Genomic DNA, 27,684 nt, shown 5'->3' with positions numbered 1-27,684 from the left:
CTATAGTTGTTAAATCTCCTTAGTAACTATTTACAACAGTTGTTTGCCTGACTTGAGTGTACTCAGTGATTTACTAAGCCAATGCAACGTCAAAGCTTAAAGAGGTTTATTTAACAAAACAAAAAATAATACACAGCTTGCAAAATGTTTTGACTCTATTTCATCGAAGAATAGCTTTAAGAGAGAAGTGGGAGACCCATTGCGCGTTTTAAGACCTGTTTTTTGTAGATCGCGACGTGCTTATGTTAATCTACGTTATGTTTGAGTCGTATTTAATAGCTGAGTGTGTTCTATACGATATCTTGAGCATGTAAGATGTGTATAATAAGTAATATAGAAAAACGGCGACTAGCAACAATAACAATGAAAACAACAGACAGGGTTACCTTTTTTAACCTGCAATAGGAATATTTATTACATCATTTATTGTGTAAATTTTTCGGCTAGTTTTGACTTTGCATTTTTTTCCTAGCTTTCTCGCAGTTTCGAATAATAACCCGACATCTTATTCATGTGGTTTATTCTACAGGGATGTGTTTTTAAAGCTTGCAAACATGAGGGAGAAATGTTTTGCGTGTTAATGATTACTAAGATCTCACGCATCAAGATAGATGCAGCTAAATTGTTTTGGAAAAAGGCTGCGTAGCGTTAATCTAAGAATTGTGAAAAATGTGAAGCTACATCAACTTATAAGCTTTGTACTATAAACAAGTATATATTGTTCGTTCGGTCTGCATCCATTATTCTGATAAAGTTTCTTTCCGCAATAAGAACGCGCGATAGACGGGGAAAATAGCTTGGAATTTCAAAGAACGTCAATAAACCAATTGATGGGCAACTTATCCCTTAAAATCAACTTTTATAAATACGAGCGAGCGAAATGTTTTAAACAAATTTGAAACTGTATTATCCGGCATAAAATGGGAGCGTGGCTTTCTGCGAGTTCCGAGCCCAGATTCACCCGTATGTGAAGAAAGCGTTTTCTGTCTTTATTTTCGTGATGAACTACAATGTAAAGCTTGTTAATTAAAACCGTGAATATACATTAACAACAGTGGGGTACGAGTCATGTTAAGGGATGAAAATAGTTACGCTGAATTATCATTGCTTAAACTAGTCAGAGCGCAGTAATCGGATTAAATTAATCTACGAATGAAGAAATCACGCAATATTTACTACACATGTGTATGTTTGGAGAAATATTCATTTATTCAGTCATTTAATATTTACAATGTCCGAAGACGTCATGAGTAACATTACATATACATAAAGTTGAAGGCTACATGGTTTGATAGACAGACTTAGCAAAATACTTCAATACTACTACATCTTTAAGACTCTGTGTGTGTTTGTGTATTTTCGAAGTTATTCCAAAAGGACGACACAACAATAACAAACACAAATAACTAACTAGACAAGCGGAGAGAATGTATAACAATCGCATCTCCAGTTGTAATGTTCACAGTAAGTTGTCAGTTCTTCAGGCCCACTTTTCATTCAAGAAGCTTCCTCTATATACTTCGACTTATGAATTGATTTCTGCGAGCGCAGCTACCAACCATATTTTATCGCTGTCAATAACAAAAGGACATCTCTATGCGCTTAATGCTGCTGAGCAAGCGCGTTAATAATACATGTCATTACGGCTTTAGCTCAGACGGTAGGAATAATAAGAATTCCGCATAATTTCATAATAATAATATTATAATGTTCCGCATAGTAATAAATGCAGAGGTCGGTCTACGTATGTGTTCGCAGTTCTTAGCGCACAGATAGAAAAAACTTTCTGCTCGAGTGGCTGTATCGAAGTGCTCCGTAGGTAGTAAAAAAAGGGGCTTTTTAGAATTCCTATCGTGTGGCTGGATCGGTAACGCTGTATTTCTCGTAAACGGCAGTTTGGCAGTCCGGTCTAATGATATCATCTAAAACAAACACATAACCGCTGCAATCATACTCTTTGTTGAATAGGACGGAAAATTTAACTATTGTCATAACTGTTTTTATTATGTGTATACCTACTGTAGCATGGCATACATATGAGGGCTGAAATATAGATTTTTCACTTGATAACTATACATTTTTTATTATGCCGAAGAATTTATATACCTTGTACGAAGGACACATAATATATCCAAATAATAGCTCTGGTGGACACACTTCCTGTAGTGATAAATGCGTTAAAATGTCCAATAACGGAAATGGAACATAAATCATTTTGCCAGATTAACGTTACCTTCAAGAATCCAAATCGAGAGCGACAGTTACTCATGAGGGTTATCGGCCCTTAATTTTTTATCCCTCAGCAGTAACGAGTTTCGCCAGAGGCGAAAGAAGCGACATCGACCTGTTTGAGTTCACCTGTTTCCTCAAGAAAGTTGAGAATATTTTAATTATACAAGCGTGTAAACTGATAAACAGTGAATCTGAGAAATGTTTCAGGTTGTTAAAGGTTAAAGCATTTTTTTTCGATATTTTCTGTACTTCTATATTTCTAATCCTGTTTAATCAAACTGGCATCATTCTAAAAATAATAACTTATAAAAGCTGGCAGATTTTCCGGTTAATACCTCATTCAGTTGTCCGATGCGATAGTTGACATTGTTCGAGCTAATTCCACCTTGCGCGTTCACTTTCCGACACGCAGGAGCGTCTGGCATTTGCAGGTAGGTTACAGATAAAATTAAATTAGTTGCCACTTCTAAGCTTGTATATTTTGGCGAACATTAATTAATGTTCGCCATGCATTGTCATCATTTATTTGTATATTTCAACTAGAAAATTAATATTAATAATTCATTTAATGGCCTCATCCAACTGTAAATAAAATAATGACATGGCAGTCCCAGCTGTACCAATTAAAAACATATTCTGATATTCGTAGTAAAATTACTGAGACTCAAAATGTAATATATTCTTAATAAAGTTTTCTATTACAATGGGAGTTACTAGCTGGTATCCTGAGAAAGCCGTTTTTCATTTGCATCCTATTTCTTAGTTATGTGCCGTCTAAATTCAATATTCTCTAAATAAGATTAATTCTATAGACCAGCATATTGCCGATATATGAGCTAGATAGATATGCCCTCTATGTTTCCAATGTTACGTCCGGTATCGCCGTTAAGCATTCCATCATAGATTAATAGGTAACGTACTGCTAATCTTAGGCACTTGGTCTACGTTTGAAATCAGGCGTAGATAGGCTTTGTTTCATGCTGAGAGCCTGCTGTCTGACGGAATGCCTAACGGTGATACCGAACTTAAAATTCGAAACATGGAGGGATATATATGCTATAGTGTCTCAAAGTTGTATTGCTATAAAACAAACCTCTACTACACGACCTATTAGCGACAATGTATCCGGGGTTATGTTAACGTCTGCTGTTTTTTTACGTTTGTAACCACACCATATTTTTAAGAAGAAAATGTTTAACTTTAATAATTAATTAAACTTATTTTCTTCGAAAGTCATAAGTTTCATGTCTCTTTCCCGTAGAGGTTGAATCTAGATTCTGGTGTAATTTATTGAGCAATAAATTTTTGATCTTTTCAACATTTAAAGGGCGTGCATTTTTGATGGCTTATTCCGACAAGTGGACTCCCTTTTGCCGAGTGAACTCTTTAGGACATATTGCTAAAAAGTCAAACCTTGGAAGATATGTTACTCACACATAGGTAAGTGAACTACTTACAATAAACAGACGCCAAAAGATCAACTTATGTAGCTTAACTTAAATACGCTGAAACTATCATTCATGTAAGCAACAAATGTATATTGGATTTTATTATGGCATGTATGTGCTTCAAAGTGATATACGCACATAATAAATAACCCGCATAATGAGCCATGTGTATTTGAATGATTGGCGAAAATTGATTCAACAGTATATATAGTGAAGCAAAGCTAGGATTTTGGCTTCATCTACGTACAAAGAACAGGTGCAAACAAATAGAATTGAAATTCAGTCCTCGCTTAGAAGAAGATAAATACAGTTATGAAAACAGTAATCCGGTACTGCGACTGAAGCTAAGCTCTTGGTTATGATAAATTCAACAAATATTGTGACTTCAAATTTGCACTTTGCTGTTCCCTGTTATGTTAGGAAAACTGCTCGATGACGACTTTTTATTATTAATTTTTTGATCTGGTGTTACAGCACCTTTCGCATTCTACTTCAGTCAATTGGATGAAATAAAAACAAAAGCTTTGTCATCCGTTCCCCTAGATCTTCTCTTGGCAGAGTGTAGAGATTTTTCAAGGTTAATACCTTTAAACATCGTGGTCCTAAATAAACGAATCCGATTTATTATTAGATCAAATTTAAGAGAAGGAATGGCAGCCAAATGGCAGTTATACCTGTTTTATGATTTACGCAGGCAATCTCAATGAAGTCGCCAGCAGACCGCGTCAACAATTTTCGGATATATTCGCCAGCTTCTTTCCCGCAAGATTTCTCGACGGCCTTTGATGAGCATGTGATGTACTCCTGGAAATTACTACAATCAAAAAGGTTGAGCAAAGTTAACTGCACATATAAGATATCTGTCATTCATCTCTGTTATACTGTAGATGTTCAGTGTCTGTTAAACGACGACGTTGTTTCGTTCCTTTAGACCATGCCCTAAAACGCGCGTCTTTCGTATAAAAACAACCCTGCAAAGTGAGTAGTAAATATAATGTTATAAAAATGGATCGAGTGATAGATGTCATTCGATTTGTGACATTAACGAATTTTATTAGTGATATAAAATGGCTATCGTTACTCTGCTTGTGCGGTTTAGCGGTGTTCAAGTCTAAAGGGCGGCATTTTTAATTGATTTTTTGTCTTGCTGTCGGGTGCAATCGTACTTCCCATTCTCGATTAACATTTTAGTATCACTAGAAGTTAATAGTTCTCGAACTTTTATAACTAAGGGAATTCAAACAACAACAAATAGTTAACTATTCAACCCACGGTATCTACCTTAAAAGTCTCGACTTAACGGTAGAGAGGAAACAGCCGTCTTTTAAGTTTCCATTGTCTGAAGATTTAGTTGTTACTGACCCGACCATCGTACGATTTCACGATGACATGTATCACAAAATGTGTTCTATCTTCTATAACATTTCGTTTAATACAGAAAATAACACTGCTGAGACGGTGGTCTACTGAAGCTCGAAGGAGGCCGAATTTCGCAGGCATCTTTACGGATAACTCTTACAGTAATATAGGTATCTCAATTTAAGGGTCTGTTTTTACGAACAGACGAACATAGATATATATACCCTCTAACAGATTATTAAGCAAGGACCCTTCTAAATCTGCTATTGAAATTTAGTATAGCGTTATGGAAATTAGGAAAACTAGTGTCAAAGGCCAAAGAAATAAATGATTCATAATACATGGAAAGTTATGCGTTCGCGAGTATAATTATTTGACATTTAACATAATAATTATTTAGTTGAATTACAAATGTATTCTATCATATTATCTATTGCAGTAAACCAATCATGTTATGTCATCATCATTTGTTAATAATGGAAGCTTTTTGATCCTATTACATACAATTCTATAAAATGATTTTTCATCACTTTCGATATTACAATCAATTGTAACGTTTTCAAGGGATTTCAGTTCTTACTAGTCTTGATGATACTTAATCGCCATATATAATATGTATGGCATAGTATAGTACTCACCAGCATGACCGTCCAACTCGAAGGTGGGGCTCTACTCCAGCACTATAATCTAGCTTCAGGGTAAGATTGGTCATGCAGCGATGTAGCGTGTGGCCGATCTTGTTCATGCACGAAGCATGACGAATGAAATCTGAAAGTGGATCAATAGGAATACTTCAAATCTATCAAAGCAATAATAGAAAACAACAGCACCGAGCACTAACGGATCTCATGAAATAGGCACAAGCTTGCCACACCGATCTCAAATGCAATAGAGGTTCGGAAGATCTAAATATGAACACCAATCAGCCATGACCGATAAGATCTAACTAGAAGAGAAACAAGAAAGTTTCCAATGTAAAACACGCACATGTGAAACGTAAAGAAACGATATCATCGCACTTTACAACAACAAAACAACCGATTGTAAACCGCTGGCGTTTACGTACACAACGAATTGACTGCGCCTATTCCTTTGCACGTTTCATTGAGTTTGGTAAATGATCTTCACGTATCTAAAGTTTGGCGGCTGTACTTGATGAGACGAGTTAATAAATGTATATGACTAAGAAGAGTTCGCTATTGATATTTGTGGTGCGTCAATAAACGGTTTGCTGCCATAGAAGTGAGATAAATAGTTTAGAAAATAGCATAAAATTTCAATTCAATTCAATTCAATTTACTTTTTATAACACATTTTGTAGCCGATTTGGGACCTATGCTTTTTTTCCGGTCAAGGATATTGATAATCAAACGATACTAGAACATAAGACCTTAAGAATTTCATTTATTAAATGCCACAAATTAATAACTGGCTTTTACGTGAGGAAACAACAATATAGAGAGAAATACGACAGATTCTGAAACTGGAATGGTACTCCAATTTTACGTTGGTCTGATCGTATTATTTATTGCTTCAGTCCAAGACCTGAATGCTTATTTGAGAAAAGTTGTCGGCCTTCAGTTGAAGCGTGTTTCGTCGCTATGGGCTAAAATGCAAAGAGAGGCAAATGAAGGCAAATGTGGCAAATATATTAGTTCCAAAGCGATTTCAGACCAGCTCTTGAGAAAAACTGTGTTTTTATTTTGCGGAAACAGTTTTAAGCAAAATATTGACAGCTGTATACTGTTTGGTTTTTTACGCAGCGTACGTCATTTTTCGCCGCTTTCACCTCTTAATTCCATGTAATTGTTTGTATACCCGTGCCGTGATGAGTGGTATAAGCTCTAACAAAGTATCAGAATTAGACATCTAATCAAATCGGAATACAAAATCATATTTTGTTTAGATGAAGAAAATAAAAAATTTCAATTAAATGCAGGAATGTTTTAACTAAACATTAACGTTTCCAATCAACAACGCCCGCGCGTACAAAACCATTTTTTTATACTTAATATTACAATATTTTTACTCTTTTACACTGAATGTACTAATTCTCTTCCGTCCTATTCTAAATTGAATAGAGTCATACTTTTTTTTTTTTTGGCTATGTTAGATTGATTTGAGTGGCAAGCCTCTGCGACAAAACAATACTATGCTTTTTAGATTAGGTTGTTCGTACGATTTGTCTAGGCGTATTTTCCTGAATGAGCTATAGAATCGTTTATGTCATGACTAGATTTATTCATTTTCGTTACAAGTTGAAATCTTTGAGTGGCACAACCGATGAAAGAGCAACACGACGACGTGTTGCTCCTTGCGCGGTCAACTGATCTGAAACACGATTATATCCATACAACAGGCCATGAACACAAATACTTTTCCGCTCAAGCAAAACAACCGAAAGAAATCTCGTAGATAAATCTAAAAAAGAAAATAGCATGGTCGCATTACTAAACTGTTTCGAGGAGTTTTCCCTATGACGTTACTAAGTGCTTTAAGTTTTACGTCCTATATAACCACTGGGCATTGTAGTCACTGATAGAAGGGAAGTGTCTACGTTCTTTGCTAAACAGTTCGTCTTACATTTTCTAGTCGTTAAGGTGGGACAGACACTACACGCTCCACGTAATAACAACGAATGTAGATGGAAAAAAAAATTCGAAAATATACTCACCATGATGAAGAGTGTGGTTCGGATTGCATTTCCAAGTCACTTCTTGGCTGATACCTTCGAGTATAACGATCACCATTCCCCGCGGTAGAGGAGGGAGGCATTCCTTAGCGAATTCACGGGCGCACATTTCAGCTTCCCGCTCAATTCTGAAAGGAGCGGCCAACATAGTAAACAAATGAACTTGAGACGATTGGTGAGCTTCACCTACTCGAGATCATTAGATGCCTTTGCCATAGTAAAATTTACCTGTCAATACATAAAATTGTGCTTAATACAGCTTGAGAACATTTTCATATACTATAATAACTGGAAAATAAAAAACGACGTCTGCTTTTATTATGTGATTGTGCGTATAGCGTTGTGTATGTCGGTGGCACAGGACTAAAGGTTTAGTCCTATACGTCACCGTGCAGACAGAAAACACTGTATACTTTTAGGCCGATTCACGACTGTTCTTAGTGACGAGCGATGGTAAAGCGGCATGTTGTCTCTTTGTTGTACTTTTCTATCCATGTATGGCTATCTACAACGGGAGCAGTTACCTGCTCATTGCCTGTGTGACGTGATCGATTTAAGTATTTTGGATTGCTCTGTAAACAAAGATAACTCTGCAGATATTGAAACTGCATTTTTGTTGTAAAGGTCTATTCTGTCGGACGAGTAGTATTCAACTATAGGAACGGGGCGGTCCTTTCCAGTATTCTAGAGTCCGCCCTCGCATCCTTTAAATATGAACGGCGACCATGTAGCAGACCCGGTTCTCTCGCAACGTGAATCTCTATCGTAGCAATAAGTAAAACATTTGTGTATTCGCCAAGTGATCGCGGTAGATCTAGTAGTGACACAGAGAGACTCAGGCACTTCTATTTATTATACGGTCGATACTTAATTAAACAGCCGCAGATAAAATTAAGCAAATTGTTTCAATTTTCCTGGGCAATCGCGCTGTACTAGAGTGAGATCATCACTATAGATAGGTTTATAGCTTATAAAAGCAGTATTATTCGATATTTACACTGGTACCCTAAATGTCAAGAAGGACTAGGATATCTATAGTCGGATTTCAGAGATTTTAGATGGTCCAGCATTCACGTTTCATGCTAATACCTCATACTATGCTACAGCTGGCGCGTTCTGTCTCACCATCTAACCATTACGGTTATATAGCACACTGTATAGCAACTAAGTGGTGGTGTTTGAGTGGGCCCGAGTGGTTCGAGTGTTTTCTAGCAACGTACGCGAGCCGCTGAAACAGGAAGAGGACCAGATATCACTGAGGAGCAGAAAACACTGATTAGCAAATTGATTCATCCTAATAAATATACACAACGCAAAACTAAGATGTTCCATGCTTTCAAGCATCTAGTCGCCGACGTTGCTAGAAAGCTGAGGAGAAAGGATCCAAGAAACTGTATTACGAAAAGGAAGGGCCGTGTGATTTCTACGAGCTCTAAAAAGGCCAGTTCGTTTCGCATAATGTTTTTCAAAGCAGATTCAAAAACTAATCTTCGTCAAACCAGCTGGGTTTAAGAACAGTAGAGTGGCCAAGGCAAGAATTAGACCGTTGAAAAGTCTATTGCTTAAAATCTCATTTCGAAATTTTCGAAAAAGGAACGCTCATCATGCCTTCGAACGTGTTGCCAAACGGTCTTCGCAACATTGCTGCGTCATACCGAAAGTCAAACATCCAACAAAAGATCTGTCTGGTCTTTGATTCTGACCGGACAAAAACTGCGCGATGATACATTTCGCACAGACCATACTAGAGCAGCAGGAATAGGCTAAGGTTTTGCTGCAGAGCAAAATGCTGCCTCAGGTGTGGGATGATTTTATGTCGTTGATTACGTCTCCGTGCACGATGGGGCGTTTCGTCGCAGAGCTCGGCGTGTCTCTAGGCAACTTTATACCGATAACGTTCAAGTGCTGCCGCAACCTGCTGATTCGTCGGACTTTAATCCCTTAGAAAACGTCTGGAAAATCTAAAAAAAATCACAGATTCGGGAAGGACAGGAAATAACGAATGTTCTAGATTTCCGTTAAAAATTATTACTATATGATAATAGGGTCCAGCTATATCTGAAACAGCGAAGAACTACGTCAGAAGCGTGCTTCAAAAGATGGCGAAAATTACAGCTGCAAGAGGCGGTGCTACAAAATATTGATGCCAGAAACCTGTCACCTGCTTTCCGATACCTTGTCAATCTGTAATGTACTATAGCAGGGAGTAGCAAGCTAACACCTTTATATGCAAAAATCCGTTTGAAAATATTTCCCTGTAATGCTATGTGAGGCAAGATTGATCGAATCTGAGTCTATTGGTAGTACCCAGACTGTCTTTTTTTTTTCACAGATTTTAATAAGCATGAATCTTATTATTGATACAGCCTTTCGAACATCAAAAAAAATATTGTATCTGCTACAACCACAAATGCCTCTAAGGAGTAAAATATTTTTCAACAAGCACAATCAATGTGGGTCCCTACATGCCTCCTCTAAACAATGGACACGGCCTTTTTATATTAGACATGGTTAAAACATTTAGGAGTCTTAAGTCGATTAACATCTAACAAATTTCACTACATTTAGCTTTCTGAGTAGAACTGTACTTTGATAAATCTGCCTTTTCTTAAGCTTTCATCGTCGTCGATGATTCTGATCAATATAATGAAAACTTTAAACACCAATTGATTGTGCCGGTAGCTTCGGCGTTTCGTACAACAAAGCAATAAAATGAGACAGACAATTTCGGCTTTTGTATCCTCTTACAATGATAGGCAACAGTTTTCGATGAAAAATGACGGAAACTCTAAATGAAAAGCCATACAAGCTGTTTTACTTCTCATTAAATTACAGGTGCGAAGTGTTTATAGCTTCACTTCTGTGATACACCATTGAATATGAGAAATTTAATAGTTCTCAGTTAGACCATTCCGGTACCACTTGTTTCCCTACCAATCACCGATAATGGTCTCGTGGAATAATATATTAAAGAATATCAAAGAACACCTTATGATACATCCAACATTACATTCGAAATAAGGCCAGTTCTCTCCAAAAAAAACTTCGCTGAAAGAACATGCAACCTTAGACATGTGCAAGCTTTACTGAAAAGTTTGAAGACGGCTGACCATGCAGAAACTTCTTATGATTTTAGCTGTGCATTTACGTACAGAAGCTTGAAAATCTGTTTCTATATTAAATGCGAAATATATAGACATACTGCAAACTAACTCGTGTCACTCACCTAAGAATACATTGTACCCATCTACTGGATCCGAGAGAACTAAATAGATAAAAAATACTCCACTGCAGTCATCAGTTTGTTCCAGAATCTGTCTGTTTGTTCCGCTGTCTCTAAACGTATCTACCGAAAATGAATATGGTACATTTAAATTGTTCGATTCAAGTGCACCAGTATCGTTAGGTCCTAACGTACCTGTACTTGTATCTGTCTACAAGAACCTTGCTTGACAATGTGACTTTAAAAGAGCACACCTATTGAAGAAAACATGACAAACTGTAGACAAGAATTGCCTTCACAAAGTCCATTATAATTTGCACGTTAGAAGCCCCAACGAGCCATGTTGAAGACTGTAAATTATAACTTTTTATGCACTTAAGGTACATACTTTTGTTACTAATTCTGAAATTCGATGAAAAGATCTCATTTGAGGTAAAAGAAGGAAACTGTCTCAACCCACTCTAAAACTGACTGAACGCTACACATATCCCTAGGAATCACCTATTAAAAGTGGCCACATTTATGGAATGCGGTGTGCTAATCGTTCCTTTAGGAAGTCCTACTGATGGTTTCCATTTTTTCTGATCGACTTTGCATTTCGAGGCCATGAACTGTCTGATGTAAATCCCAAATTGTTTCCTTAGCACCTGAACGCTACCTTAGTGTAATAACATCCTACCCTTTGGCAACATGGTCAGACAAATCTATTGCCATTGCAAATGTTTTAAATGGCAATAGGTTGTCAAGGGATTTTTATAGATGAACAATTATTTGTACAATGTGCAAGGACACCGAGCAGCGATCATCGATTTTGCTAATTATCTTTTTTTCAAAGGGTTAAGGTAAAAATAAGGCGGAGCCAGTTTCTTCTTTTCCATCAAGTTAACTGAGAATTTGAAATTGAAAATCAATGAAATACCAGGAAATTCCGTAAGCAATTGATGATGATTGGATACGACTCCGACAGTAACAATTAGTGGTCGAGAGCGTAAGGGCAATTGTCCCGATTATATTACGATACATATAGAAGTGTATTTGCGTCCCGTATACTCTTTGCGTTACTACTTACGGCTGATGAAAGCATAAGTAGAGAGGTGCGCTTATTTTTAACGATCTTTTTTTACAAAATATTATTTATGTTTAGTGTAAAATAACTTTTTGTTAGGATCGAACGGAAACTGAAATATTACAGCGTTTGATGAAAATGATGGGTGGAAAGTTTATTGATGGTCCGATTTGGAATAACAGTACAGATATTTCGGATTTTTCATTTGAGATCGCTAATTCTTATAACCAATTAGATTTGATGCTTCGCAAAAGCCTGTTACGACGACAATGTATTAGCCAAGCCTAAACTTTATGTGGACACTCAGAAATTTCTTTGAAGGTGTTAAAGGCTATGGTAACTATAAAGTTATACTTACTTTTACTAACGTGTTAATAGTACTGCATTGTTACCTTATTGATTTGCAGAGGCCTCTTCATAACAGTGTAGTGATGGTTTATGTAAAAATTATCTCGGACCACGCGTTCCCTGCTTCACTATATATACTGCGCCAGCTATTGTGTACGGCGTAATTATCAGTGATTCCGATATCTCTAGCTAGCTTTATTATCTGTTACGCTTCTGCTAAGCCCTTCAAAACACTGTCATTATTAGGGCCGATACTAGTCCTCTAGCGTACTCGATAGAGATTCTGGGCATAGACTGAAATTCATCGCAAACAAAAATCTATTTGACATTATAGCCTGTCATTCCGACACAGTGATAGTGAAGTGTGCGAAATCAAAAGGACTGCGTAGTGTACCTGCACTGCTGGCGAAGCTCATCCTCGGTTTCTGGAATACGATGTCCTGTTCCAAAAATAACCAACTCTGAGCCGCATTCGTCCAATTTATCGGGGTCGCAACCCGGTTTTACTGGCAATCCATTCACTTCATGTTCTAAAACTGAAAATTCAACCAAAAAAATAACAGTACACATGAAATTAATCTATATTTAATAATATAGATTATATTTAATAATATAGATAGTGTTGCATCTTGATAGGCGAGTGTTTTGACGATGGATTGTCTCAAGCGTGTTTTACTGTTGACAAAACTGACCTTTGAGCAAGAACACGTTTAGCACAGAGTCTAGTAAACATGGTCTTCGTTGGTATAGATTAGGTGGTATGTTCCACAATTATGACTTCATTGTGTTCAGCATTCGAATCATTTATATAAGCTTCAAAGTGAATTTATTGCTATAGAATATAATTGAAAGAACAGAAAAAATACATTTTCTTATATGGTAAGAGTCCATGCAACGCGAGGACGTAGGATCCCTACTGCGGAATCTACCGTCACCGAGAGCAGGACTTACACAAGGATAATGATGCCATTTTAAATCACAGTCTGGGATGTTACATATTCGTTACGCCGTCTTGTCTAAACTTCATGATATTTAGCCTGTAACATAATGTATTATTCTGTAATAATAATAATGGTACGGGCTGTGACATGTCGGCCGTTTCATTAAAGACGAGAATTTCTACGAAGCGGACAGATGATCTAGGTGTCGCAGTTTTCGGTAACCGTTATTCGGGCTAAATGTTAAATTCGGGCTAAAATGCCCCAGTGTACTGTGAATGGTGGTCGTCCTGCCTTTAGGTACGACTTCTTAATTTTGGCTGTCTTAAAGAAGAATTCGATAAATTACGCTGATGAATAATCCGATTTGTTCTTAAATAGGATAAAGAGAATATGTCATCCAAAACAAACGCGAAAAGGTATTACGGTGATCCAGGCCCAAAAAATAGGCAGCAGTAACTTTGTATGACCATTTTCGATAATAGCCAGATATTGTAATGAGTTCATCATGCATCATAACGAAGAGCCCTTACTTCATTTAATTACAATTGCTCTAACGCTCGAATTTTGTGTTTATCATTGAAGAACATTTTTGAGCGGTCTGCTTTGAGCCACTTCATTGTTTATTACTATTTATTATGTGCCTAATGTTCCCAAGGACTTGGTCAAAATGCAGGCCAGTAACAGTGTTTATAATGTACACGCGGTGGATTTGTCGTATGATATGGCTGACGAAAGCCCAACGCATCCTGTCTCGTTCACCTAATACGCCAAAACCCGATTTACTATTTATGCTGATAAACTTACCTCCTACCTAGACACGGCCGTACTCAAATTGACTTGGATTCGACGTTACTTTTTACTGGTCTCTGATTAACCTAAAAACGTTTCGGAGATCGGTAACATCAAAACCGTCAACAGAATAATATTGGTTGCTAGTTTTTAGAAAAACAAGGTCGAAATTGCGACCTCAACACTGAACATATGCATATTATTACCGTGGCCATCCTCACAGTTGAATGATTCTTTAGTTATCTAATTGCTTATGTTTCTTTGACCCTTCAACTCTGGCTATTATTAAATTCAAAATGAAATTCTTATATTGTATTGTAAATTCTAGTATTTTCTGATATACTGCAGTATGTAGCGGATCACTGTTTAATTGAGAACGATTGTTCGAAAGTGACTGTCAATATTAAATTAACATCATTGCAAAGTTGTCCACATAAAATTAGCTCGAATGGTGGCCGCAATCTTTTATCTATCAATGAAATGTCTTCGCTGCGCGACAGCACACCGACTTCGCGATGTCGATGCCAGAAGCATCAACTCTTAGTATGCTATCAAAACAACAAACAACTTACCACGAATTAACGCTTAATACATCTATAGAAAAAAGAAACAGCTATTTCTGTTCAAGTCCATAAAAAACTAGACGTTTTACTACGGCATAAACAACAGTCCATTGAAAACAGCGCTGCTGATGTTAACAGACACCTAAAGATATCGTCCAAAATTACGCTTCTAAGGATCTGATTCAATCTAACATACACAGACTGATTGCACAGAGACTTTCTGAGCGGAGCACGTAGTCTGTAACTCCTGATCAGCTTATCGTACTGACCGCGCTAGACGGCGGTAGGTTAGATGAACAGGAAGACGAAACTCCCTGTCTCGCTGCTCGCTGCGACGACTAAACTCACCATTAGATTTCCCGAAAAAAATTTACATAAACATTATAGGTAGCGTTATCATTGTAGCGGTACAGAGGTAGCAATGCTCTTCACTTATTTGGTGATCTGACAGAATCCGATCTAGATAATAACAACGATTCTAGATGCTCACCACGCCAACGATATATCAAAGCTCGTCATAGCCGAACCCTCAACTGTTCAAAATCAACCAGCGATGCAATAAAAAACGAGACAAATTTTCATCGAAGCAAACTTGCTACGACTGCCGGCGTCTCTGATAGCCGCTGTCTCGCTTCCCCCAACGGGATAAAGCCACTTAGTGACCGCCGGCTGGCGTCTACTGGCGTTTGAATCATAATTGCTAGGGCGGCGGTGGCGGCGAAATTAAGGGCAATCATTCCGTCAAAATAGGTTGATTCCTACGTCATTGTGAATGCTGTAACCCTACGCTCGAATTTTGTCTGCGAGAAAGGCTGAAGATGTACTAAGTAAAGCCATTTTTGTAGCGCGCTTTGAAGGCTGCTTCGCTGCGTAAGCGCTCGCTCAATGTAAAGCAAAATAGATAGAGCTGAGTCACGTCACAACGGCAGATAGCACAAGCGACAAACAACTAACTGCTCGCTTCAGTAAATATCGACGTCATTGACTCTGCTGAATAATCTACTATATTATACGTAAACTTCACAAGCTGCTATATAAGGAGATGGTCTTAGTTAAAATATATAAATGGCCAGTGAACGCTTTTAGCTCTAAATTATTGAATAGGCAAAAAGCCTGCAACAGCGGAAACCCTCTCTATTGGATGATATTCTGTTTGAACTAACTTACCCTTGATGACAATTTGGCTTTGTTTCAGAATCCCGTTTGAAGACCTACGATGTCAAGTAAAACTACGTTTGACATATGTAGATTGTAGAGGCTCACATACGCATAAGTTGAACTTCTCATCTAAACAGTTGTCTTCCCAATACGAACGTCTTACGGCGATTTGCATCCCAAGGGATTTTCGATTCAGATCAATCTAGCGTTAGCGTTTGCGGGGATGATCAACGATGTCTTCGACTAGTAATGTAAATTCCAGCATTTTTATTTGAATTTTGTCGACCGCACGCAAGTCGTACCCCATAAATAAAATCTACAGGGTGCTGCTAAGCTTGAACCGCGGTGTGGGTTCCTGACCCACGGGTACAGATTTATGCAGACAGAACTTTAACATGCATATCATGACTGCACCGATAGAGCTACTTAGTTTTCCTGTGAGAAATCATGTTTGTAAACTAGATCCATCGGTTTTCGTGTTCTAGCGTCCGCGTCTGAGCGGGATCGTCCATAACGTGCAAGCTCTTGCTCAGTATAGACAAGTTAATTAAAAATGCTATTCGCATATGAAAATAACGTGTATAATATTATAAAATAACTAGATACAACGTATCAGATGGGAACTTGAAAAGGTTTCAGATGTATTGCTCTGGCTACTGTTTAAACCGTGTCCTTTGGATGCGTGCGGGAACGACATAGCTGATTTCTCATTGCGGAATATTAGGCGGAATGCGTTAAGTAATAGAAATAATAATTGTTGTCCTGCTTAGACAATTGGCTACTTCCAATTGATTACGGTTGTGACATCTTCAGCACAGGATGGTACCTGTCTACCGAGAACTAACAGGTGTGGGAAACCGTTTCGAAGATAAGCTTATGTCTGCTTGTCTTCTCAGCAGGCAACTAATGATCACACGGGGTGAACATGTTAAGTTTCGTCACTTACTTTATATTGTTGAACTTATCCTCCTGCACCAGATGGTGGATAGTATGGATCAAACATAATAATAATAATATTACATGTTGAAAGCACGTAGGAATAATTAAGATCTAAGCAAGTAGCTAATTGCCGGATCCTTTTTCAATTTTGAACCCGGCCCAGGCCGGTCGAGTTGCCCACTAAGCTTTTATCTGTGTATTTTAGGGGCATCGAGAAATGACCGGCATGAGCTTGAATGGGTATATATCCAAATTTTATCATAGAGTGATTATGATGCCTCAAAGGTTCTCTGTAAAAGCTGTGTATGCCGCCTCGCGACTTGCGTCAGCCTTTCTCCCTTTTCCCTAATCGTGAGTGATCTCTGCAATTGAAACAATCATGTCTCTTCGCTGTTGAAAAATGGGCTTTGTCTGTCAAAACCTGATCCCTTTCCCACCATATACATGTCCATACAAAATGTAAGAACTTGGGCCGACCGTTTTGTTGGCTACCGATTGATAGCTGAAGGTTCTCAGGCTTTACACTATCGTAGCGTTCAGCGTTATCCAAGTTTGTTCTGGAGTCAGTGAACGTTTGCGAAGCGAGTGCTTTGATTCCATTTTTACCGCCCGACCAATATAGCACATTGTCTAAACAATAGGACATACAGCGGCAGATAAGTAAGCCGGTGAGACACGTAAAAAAAAAGTCACTGTTATGTTACGTAGTCCAAAGCTTGCGATTAAGCGAGAGATGTGTCCGATCGACAAACACGGATAGACAAGCACACACATGCATACTGCAGGGGTTTGGCGACAGCCTCGAGCTGATACCTACGCGGCGAAGGCGATATAATAGCGCTAATAAGTAAAGCAGCAGCCTAACCAGTACCACCTCGGCGTGCTCGTACTGTGCAAGTCACGTCAATTGATCGCCATCACGATTACCATGGACAGCAGCAGCAGTAGTACTTGCAATAGTGAAAGAGTCACTGCTTGCCAGGTAACAAAGGCTGAAGTAGAAGCTGACGGTAGGGCCAATCAAGCGAATTTTATTATGGAAATAACTCTTTCAACAGCGTTGCTTTGATTTGTAACAGCGGAGCAAGGCTCGGGTCAGATTCGTGTGAGCACGCTCACGCGATAACTGATTCGAAATCGCGCTGCGCACGATAGCAAGCAGAGCAGCGGTGGCAAAGCCAGTGGCAGACAAGCTATGGCGAGCCTTCGCGCTCAAGCAGCGTCGCAGATCTGGGGATGGACGGGTGGGTGCGTGTGTGGTTCTGTGGGTGGTTCTAGTAATGGCAATGTTCATGTTCGCGGGTTCCCTAAAGGGCGTCGAGGTAACGTCGACTACGACGTGGCTAATGATGGCGCGAAAAATTTTCATGGAATGCGCTCTGTAGCTATGTGAGGGTCTAGGGGTACCGTTTTAGGGGCTCTTACGGGACGGGCCACCGCTGAAAGTCAAAGTAAAATCGGTGGAGGAGGGCAACCGACCCACGGTATGCAGGAAACCCGCAAAGCCTGGGCAAACTTCGTTACCGGCTCCACCAGGTTACTAGCCATCACCAGAGCGATCGCAGCGTCACGAGAAGAGTTAGCTAAAGCCGTGAAATTGATAGCACGACTAGTGTACCTTGCATAAAAACTTCATTAAAAAAATGAACGGAAAGAAAAAGTCGTAGTGAACGAAAAAGAAGTTGAGGGTTTTGAGTCGTCAGAGATCTTTGAAGGCAGAGGCGCCGTGCTTGTTGAAGAAATGCCACTAGATACGACGTGCTTATATATTGATTGGGGAATAATAATTTCGAGTTCAAAATTGCTAAAAGACAGTGTATTCTCTCGAAACAGTAATATTGGGTATTCAAATTAAGAATACTAGAAGAGTAAAAGAAGGAGTGCCTAGTTCTTTTGTGGGACATCACTCCCTGTGGACTAGTTAACATAAATGAGCCCTTTGAGAAATATAAGGGTAAATATTTCTCACTCACAAGTACTTGCTATATGTAAGCACTTGTGATATAGGTATACGTTGTGCTGTATTTCTTAATTTACACGAAACATTTTAAAGGATCAATAAGCTTCACTGATACATCCTGGGACTGAAGTAATCCAGAGCATGTCGTTAAGTGTCAACTTCTGTTCGGTACTTCGGTCTTCTCTCAGTCAGCCATCTAATTTGTGCGTGAATCAAAGTAATACCATCGGTATTTCGCAAGGAAGTTCTCTCGAGGATAACCTACTCTACTTTTAGAAGGGAGAAAACAATTTATTTAGAGGATCTACTTATTTCGCGACAACTGATTATCGAATATTTGGTATTTGTTTTCGGTATTGCTGTTAGGCGAACATCCATAGACAAACATGTTGTTACCGAGCTCTCATAGGCAGTTACAGATGCCACTTTTATTATATTTAGACATTTCTTATTATACATGTATATGGTATCAGGCCTGCTAGTTTTAGAGTTTGTTTGTTAAATGCCAGTCACACAGAAACTTTCCGATCACCCTGTATGAAGACGTGGTCGATAACTGCTTGCCATCTAAAACAAGTAGAACAAATATACGAAAGTGTGGAATGCTTTGTTTTCTAATATGAAGCCCGATCTCTCAAAAAAAAATGTCAAGCCGATACAAACACTGAGACAATTACTTCGCACGCTAAGGCCATTTTTGCATGGAGGAGAATTTCAAATGCATTTCTGTACGTTACTAACCCAGCGTAACGCATCGAAACTCAGAACAGTGTGGTGTGTTTTTCGGGACGATGGGTTTTCGGAGCTCCAAGATTACACCCGTTGAACTTCTATTCCATTATTCTTAATCTTCATTCCGCGCTAGCCCGGTTCTTGGCAGAAGAAATTCTAGATACCTCCAGAGATCAATTGATCATACTATTTATAACAGACAGTTACATGGTGCATAGCTGCATTAACTTAATAATTGGAAATACTAAACTAGACTTCTCGTCATGGAACACTTAGCTCGCAATCGAACGAGTGTGTTACCCGTTGGCAACTATGGCGGACTATAGGGACCTTACTTTCCGTAAGAAAACACATCTGTGGCTTTCCTTTTTGGACAGACATATCTACTGAACACTTCTAGTAATCAATCATACATCAACCAATCACATACATCTGCACATAGTATATACGTGCAAACAGCGTGATGTTATGGATGAATACACGATATACAATGATTCTACGACCGTTCTATCTCGATAATAATCCAGGGTTATTTAAGCGTACCGCTATTAAAGAAAAATCAACCTTACGATAATATAACATAAGAATGCTTACGAAAATGAGTTCGCGAGATTAGTGAGCAAATTGCTTGTATAGAACATTGTATTAAAATGCGAAGTAAAACTTAGGCCTTCAAGTACGAAACTTCTAATCATAAAATCTGTGTGACAGTCCTCTGCTGATAAGCATAGAGCCGTAACGAAACCGACCAATGATTGATAACATGAAGAAGAACCCATATAACACAGAAGGCCGACTAAATGTTGACTATTCCTGTGAACGCTTTCATGTAATGAGAACAGCAGAAACAAAAGAAGCCGATGACAATTGACAGCACGACGAGTTAGAGTACGATCTTTTACTAAGGCGTATTATGTTGTCATAAATCAGAATGTTGACCGGGTCCGACATGCATTGTAATTTGCAGTTACAAGTAACTGAAAAGTCAACGCTATTAGCTATCGTGACTTTTGAAACCACTATTTGCAATAGCATCTGAAAGATCTTCACCGTACGTTAACTAGGTACTATATGTTTATCAAGCTAGTTGACCAACATACAATCTCCCTAGGTGCATTGAAATTGTGACACAATTTATTTGCTCAAAAGTCAATGATAATTGTAAACGGTGGATGTGCTTTTCCAACAGTCGGAACGACTACATGAACATTTAAACAGCGTTGCTATACACCACAAAGGCATAATTGTATAATACGTTATATACATATACATAAAACCTTATTATGGTAATTATGCTGCACCCCGCTAGTGTTACCCCTGATAATATTGACGATATTGGCAAGGAGAGGGCATAGCAGTCAGGTTAAGGCTGACAAATTATGTTGTTCATTTTGTCCGAATGCGCCTTTTAGTGCTCCGATAAATTGCGAGTTATTGATTTGCTTTCTTCTCCAATGGCGCTAGCTATCGAAAATGTATAGTCCAAGACCGTAGTAGACACAAGGCGACACCTCTTGCCCTAGAAAGCATTTTTGGCTTTATATAGATCTATCAGCGGTTTTTGGAACACGGGATTATACGTGTACATACATTCCTGACAAGTCTACCCCACCAGCCTTATAGTCGAACAGTGTATCGTACGTGAAGACCCCTTTAAGGATCAATACACAGGGGCACTAATCCGGTGCGTCTTGTGGTAAAGCTTCAAAGCAGCGATAAAGACACCGTCTGATGCGCCCTATTAATTAACAAGGCCATCTGGGTTAAGTTGAAAAAAATTATCCGGCTTATTCAAGCACGCTTCTCTCGCACGCTTAAAAAATTTTTTATATATTTGAAATTCTGCATCGTATACAAATATCGTCAAGAGGTTTGGAGTTCGTGAAGATGATCTAGTAAACAGCAGGTAAGTACTTGAGTCAGACGTAGAGAACTCTAGTCTTCGACGTTATCTAACTTTTGTCATCTTATACTTGCATTTCAGCAAATATATATGATATTTTTAGGAAAATTAGTCATTGATCATGATTGACGCCTAGACATGTTTCCTGCTCTGGTCAGCGAACGAAGTGATAACTACTTCAGGCTCAAAAAATGTAAAGGCAAAAACTTGGAACCTTTCATTAATGCAACACGGATCGGGGTGAATGATATCAAAGTACAATGTTCCATCTTTTTTCAATGACTCAACAGATCTTCATTTATAATAAAAGGGGCATCTATAAGCTATAAATATCTTCAATCATACGATTATTAATACCCTTTTTATTATAAGATGCATTCTATAAAAGCGAAAGAGACTAATTTAAGGCAGTGGTAGGGCCTAAAATTAACGAAATTACTCAGACCTAAGGCAACAAAATAACGAATTTTAAGTGGGCTTGCATATATCTGCTTGCACAAAGTATGTATATGTACAATATAAACGATATAAATTGTGAAAAGTGAAAACAGACGTTACGGTACCATTTGGTCAGCTAGAAGATTTTCTTCGACCGCATCTAGTTAAGATGAAATTAAGCTGAGCGTGTCACATCTTCTTTAACTCAATCTACTTTCGTTCTATCGGACGGGCTTACATATATAGGTAATCTTTGTATATTACGGTTTGTTTTATAACTTTGTGAAGATAGGGTACTTTGGTTATCACAAAACGTTGTTGAACATTGGACCTCAATGAGAACTCATCAATAAGACGAAGCTAATAGAATGGGAACAAAAACGTCTTAGCATCAGTAGCGCTACATGTTCCCATTTGCCCTTGTGTTTCTATAAGTGTTCTATATGAGATCAATATAATGTATAAATGCAGTGATACTCACGCTCGATAAATATAATTGTAGATCCAGTTCATATAAAAAACTGATAAGGGTTTGACGAGTTAGGAAACACTTGGTCGGCAGGCAGTTGAAGGGGCTTTTTCTAGAATCTGAGCGAACTTGTATAACACAGTACGCCGATGCGTACGTAAACTTATGGTGACGTTTCTACGACGTTTCTAAAGATTGTGTCCAAATAACTTCGGGGCAAAGATTCCCATTGTCGTTATTAATGTTTGTAAAAACGGTCACAAACTTTTGTTGATACGCGGTGTATTTTAATTGATGGTGGATCTGTAGCTTAAAGAATAATGATAGACGTATATATGACGATAAACTTATACATAAGAAATAAATTTTTCGCTCCGTGTTTGACCTTGCCTTTGCTTCGCATATGCGCAAATCACCCCATTACCATGGTTCTATTGGGGGTGTCAGCTATCAGAAAATGATAAGCCGAATTAGAATAAACTGATGCCCCTGTCCTTGTAAGTAAATCTGACGAAAGTCCAATGAAGACACATTTAGTATAGATCGCGTTATGCATGAAGCCATAAGTCTCGCGTCATAGAGTACATTACGAAATTGTTCTCCTCTTCGTAAAGCAGTAACAGACAGCACACGCAGCTGAACCGAGAAGCCTATCAGGTCAACACTCGCAGCTTGTTTATATAGAATGTGTTTTCTAAAATTTGTTGATTTGTTTTTATCTTCGTCTTGTACGATGCTATAAATACTTGATCGTAATTCAATACTTAAACAGTAGTTGATATCTCTCATTGTAGGTAAGCACTTCTAAGGCTTGTTTATTCACAGCTGTCTGCTATACGTGGATTTCTCGTTTTTAAGAACACATACAGTATAAGCCAAGTCACTGTAAATATTCCTAATCGTAGAGGAGTACTTGAATTCAATCAAACTCATAATTAATTCGGGATTGCTAGCATAAAGTTGCGTAGGGTAATACGTTTACCAAGGTGCCGCTTTCAGAACTGCATAGCTCATGTAGGGGGAATCGGTCCAATAGCTACGGTTATAATATATGGTGATGATATTTCTTGCCGCCTCTTCAATAGAGCCATGTGTGCCACAAAATGGTATCAACAATAAAATCTATAGCTCAATAAATCGCAACATCAAGAAACCTGCCAACTAAAACAGATATTCACATGGACGCAGGCAGCGGCGCTCCTGCATCATGGTCTAACAATATTTTTCTGAATCGTTATCTGGTTTGATTTAGTACTGCCGATCCTGAGGGGTTGTGCAGTTTGCGATAAAAGTAAACAACGCACGCAGAAATGCTATTGATAGTTTGATTTGAAGCTGTTTTTGGTGATATACATGTCTGTATTATATGTTTGTAAGCTGATAACTGTTAGTCGACTAAGACCAATATCTCATTTATCTATAATCAAATCTGTAGGGGAGTTTAGTAGATAGCAAGAGTATATGTATAATCTTTAGAAATTGTAGATTGTCGTTGGACAAATACTGGGCCTGCAGGTGAGGGGTCACCACACAGTCTGCGTATGGTTTCATGCAACCGCAGGGGGGCGCACACTGTTATGTGTGCCAACCGAACGGGGGCAACCTGTGTTCTCTGCCGCCACTGCAGTAGCGGTGCTGACGTTGGTTGCAATCGCGTAGGTATCGTCGCCGCCACAAGTTGATATAGCAGATCCATAGCAGGTATTGCTATGAAATGAACGGCCTTTTTTCCGCCGAGCTTCTGGGTTTGGCGCACGAACGACTGCCTGCTCTGCACAGTCCTTTCACTGCTGTGTTATTGCATTGACGGGCATTACATCGCCGCCGCCGCCGCCGTCGTCGTCGTCATCGTCACCATCGCCGTTGTTGTGTTTCTGCCTCGATATCTCGTTCTCCTTTCTGTACTATAGTGTCCTGCTACCGTGCAGCTTTTAGCACTAGCGATGCTATTGGTCGTGATCACGGCGACAGCGGCTAAATGTGTTTCGTCTTCTGTATTACGTTGTTGTATACTTGCTACACATCGTCCATTATCCTATCGTATCAGTGTAGCTACTAGCTTTCTGATGCCAGCGGTCTACCAGTGAACGTTAAACCCGGTGACGCTGAGAGCGACAGTGGGCGCGGGCAAGACATGAGGATATCAGTATCAACATTAGTAAGATCCGAAGCTTCTTTGTTACCATATGGAATACGTTACGCAGTTTTGCATAATAATAACAATACATGCGACACAGGCCGAGCAGAAAACAAAATAATCAGAATGTGCAAGATGTCCGGATCGTCATTGCGATTCCCAGCTATTCCTGATACTGAGATGACATAGATTATAGATTTGTGATACGCAGCTCTCAATGGTGTCACAAGCAGTAACGTACTTCTAACAAATACACAATCGACTTACTAATTTCTATACGTACTAATTTCTATAAGTACTTAAGCATCGATTTCAGAGTACAGACCTTAATAGTATCACATAAGAAAGGTAAACGGCAGAAGTGATCACGACGGGAACGATATTCCTCTATATCTTAGTACGTGTTAGGTATTCAGCATACGCTACCTTTGACGATTCTCGGTAGAAATGAATCTGCCTTTACCCTTGTTTGTAACGGTACGTCTTTTAAGAAACTCTATAATTGCAGAGATAAAGAAATTTAAGGAAGATTTTGGTCTTATGTTTGAAATTTTAACCATAATGTATTAGCCAAAAATCGGAACGATGTCGTACCTTAGCATCTGCATTCTATAAGCATCACTAGAATATAAACTTCACATGAATAAATTCAAAGATATGTACGCTTTTTTTTCTTTTTACGAACCTTCTTATTTTTACAGAATTGTTTTTCGGCGGTTAAAAATATCGATCAGTAGAAGCAGTTGAGCTTGTCATTTGCTGAACATTTTCATTCGAGGTGTTTTTTTGAAACGTTTTTTTTTGTTGTTGGAATCCCAGTGTTCTTCGGTTGCATGATTATTGTTATTTTATATATAGAACTGCCAGTGGCTCACTATAACAGGTAGGGGTCTGATGGACTACCTGTTTATATTATACATCTGACGCACGAAAAAAAAGTCAGCAGAGCATTTGTTAATCCATTATTAGCTAAAAATGGATAATTGAAGTCAACCAAATCTATAGAGGTTAGAGACCTTATCCCATTGTAACTTGCAGTGAAAAGCTATTACAATCTGAATTTACAGTTTAAAGTGCAAAAACTGTTTAATAGCTACAATTTAAAGGTTTTGGTAGTTCTCTTTGGGGTGTTAGCTCACACACTGTAGGCGCTCTAAGTATTTTTATGATATCTTAATTTAAGGAACGCTACGGCCATTATCAAAAACGTCTTTATCATAACAAAAAAAAACATATTTGTTACAATCACTAGTCGAATCGGACATTACTACGTATAAATATTCAGGAAAGAAATTGGACTAAGTTGCTTCTGTTACGGAATTGGGCAAATTTTCTGAGCTTGATAAAGCTTCCTTCAAATTATTCAAGAAGTTGAGATATATACGACACACTGGCTATTGATAAACGCTGCTTATATATGTATACACCTCAAGCACAAAGTAGCTTTGCCGTGTAAAAAAGTGGAGGTTTTTCTAGGGTATAAATAAAAGTAGTGTATGACACGATCGAGGTACGCGCGACGTTCTAAGTTATGAAAAAACATTATGACATAACACACAATTGAACGCCTCTTTTCTCAAATTAACACGTTAATGTTAGTACGTCGCTAGTTTGCCAAATTTTTCATAAAAATTACTATTTAGTTATCTCAAAATGGCCTCGACCAAATATCAATGTTGATGTTCTGTTAAAGCGGGTCTGGAGGCAGCATCCACAAAGCCACTCTTAAATTTCTAATAATGTGGTTCGTAACCGTTGAATGTGACCTTAGCTTGTGTGCAGGCTTTCATTAAAACGTTGTTTACGTGCCTGAAGAGATTCAGAGGTAAAATTAGTTAAGATTAATTTGTACTATAGATGTCAAGCTTAGGACAACTTAGTCCAGGTTCAGGTATATTGGAGAATAGCAGGGCACAGAAGTACGAGAAAAATAACAGAATAATTTCCGTCAATGTAAAAGGAGGCCGATGAACTAAATATATACAACAAACAATCAACATATTAGTGCAACAAAATCAGCATATTAGTAGTGCTACATTGATATTAAAGGGTTCGGTCGCAGAACGTGAAATACCTACAAAATTTGACTAGCTAGAGTTGCAGGCTTGCTATATGGCAATCCATTTTATGGTATAGCTTACCCACTAACGTCTGTGTTTCATTGTCTTATAATTTTATAAAAGTTACCGGGCCAACCGAAGTAGCAATGCATATCATAAGTCAAAATGTTTACACCTTTCTGATGGAGAGCTGTACGTATGTGTTTTTCGGAATCTTCATTTTTGCTTATATACTGTATTATAGACCTAGCCTAAATAACAACGTCCAGTCAAACGTTATCATAACACAGTCAATTATATAATGCGTAAATTGGTCGCATTTGTTTTGTTATGCTTGTATATTAGTTGAATCAGAGAGAAAACATTAAAGAAAACAAAAGATTTTTATGAAGATAATTAATGACAACTAAGAAAAACGTTCAGCTTATTAAATATAGTCATTGAGCATGAAGGCTAAATACCTCCAAGTCGACCTTTATTTTATAAATCTCACATGAAAACAAGAAATATTTCTACGATGTAGTAGATCTTTTGATTATATGTATATATATATATATATATATATAAGCGTTATAATTGCTATATATTCGCCGAGGTGACACTGCGGTAATGTTTCATATTTTTGAAGTAAAAACTTTTTTAGGGAAGTTGCTTATGATTCACATAAGCAAATCATCCGAAGAGTTTTGAACGGCTATTAAGCAATGCCTTCCTTGCGCACCCCAAATTGGGTAAAATTCTTCGTGAGAGATTCAACGTTCTTTCAAAGAGCCGAAAAGCTATGCATGCATGTACGCAGTCAAACTATTTTTGCAAGAGACTCAAGCCACATAGTGCTATAAGTTGAACTTGTCTACAGTTTTCATTTCTTTTACCACCTTCTAGCGTATAACCGAAAGGCAACAAAAGTTCACTAGTGTAATACATGTTGCAACGAAATATGGGGTGCTTGAATGACAACTCTTATATAAATTCGCTTGTTACATGATATATCTGTGTACCCAATATTTGCAGTAATCACTCACTCCCAACATATCGTTCCTATTTGCTTTTAGTACATTGAGAAATAACGCCCGTAGTAATCGTAGGGTGGTAAAGTGTTTGTGATGTATATGAAAAATCTAATTTTTCAAGCAAATACGAATTTCTTTCTGAAATTAACTTAAAATAATCAATATCTAAAGAAGAAAAGATAGATTTAACTAAAACCATTCGACCATACTCCTT

At 38.1% G+C, this 27,684-nt stretch overlaps 1 protein-coding gene and 1 long non-coding RNA gene across 4 annotated transcripts in view; one reads left to right on the top strand and one right to left on the bottom strand.

Moving 5' to 3' along the window:
* Window positions 1–1,186: 1,186 nt before the first annotated feature.
* Window positions 1,187–27,684, bottom strand: part of LOC111249986 (uncharacterized) — a 38,875-nt gene continuing 12,377 nt past the window's right edge. For both annotated transcript variants that reach the window (XM_022804527.2, XM_022804528.2), the window contains exons 2-8: window positions 12,763–12,904; window positions 7,714–7,859; window positions 5,678–5,807; window positions 4,355–4,494; window positions 2,568–2,650; window positions 2,234–2,358; window positions 1,187–1,922 (exon numbers count right to left, since the gene is read on the bottom strand). In XM_022804527.2, the coding sequence (XP_022660262.1) occupies window positions 2,293–2,358; window positions 2,568–2,650; window positions 4,355–4,494; window positions 5,678–5,807; window positions 7,714–7,859; window positions 12,763–12,904 (707 nt within the window). In that variant the 3' untranslated portion in view covers window positions 1,187–1,922; window positions 2,234–2,292. The remainder of the gene's footprint in view (window positions 1,923–2,233; window positions 2,359–2,567; window positions 2,651–4,354; window positions 4,495–5,677; window positions 5,808–7,713; window positions 7,860–12,762; window positions 12,905–27,684) is intronic.
* Window positions 2,354–17,832, top strand: LOC147755938 (uncharacterized). Of its 2 annotated transcripts, none has more exons than XR_015326653.1 (4): window positions 2,354–2,663; window positions 3,560–3,672; window positions 4,375–4,508; window positions 15,857–17,832. It is a non-coding gene; the product is annotated as an uncharacterized LOC147755938 (long non-coding RNA). The 2 variants fall into 2 exon arrangements; XR_015326654.1 differs by lacking the exon at window positions 15,857–17,832 and adding an exon at window positions 5,119–5,692.

The sequence above is a fragment of the Varroa destructor genome, unplaced genomic scaffold (assembly GCF_002443255.2).
Source record: "Varroa destructor unplaced genomic scaffold, Vdes_3.0 BEIS01000004.1, whole genome shotgun sequence".
Taxonomy (NCBI): domain Eukaryota; kingdom Metazoa; phylum Arthropoda; class Arachnida; order Mesostigmata; family Varroidae; genus Varroa; species Varroa destructor.
Note: the sequence above shows the minus strand (reverse complement) of the source record. Positions and strands in the feature narration are given on the sequence as shown.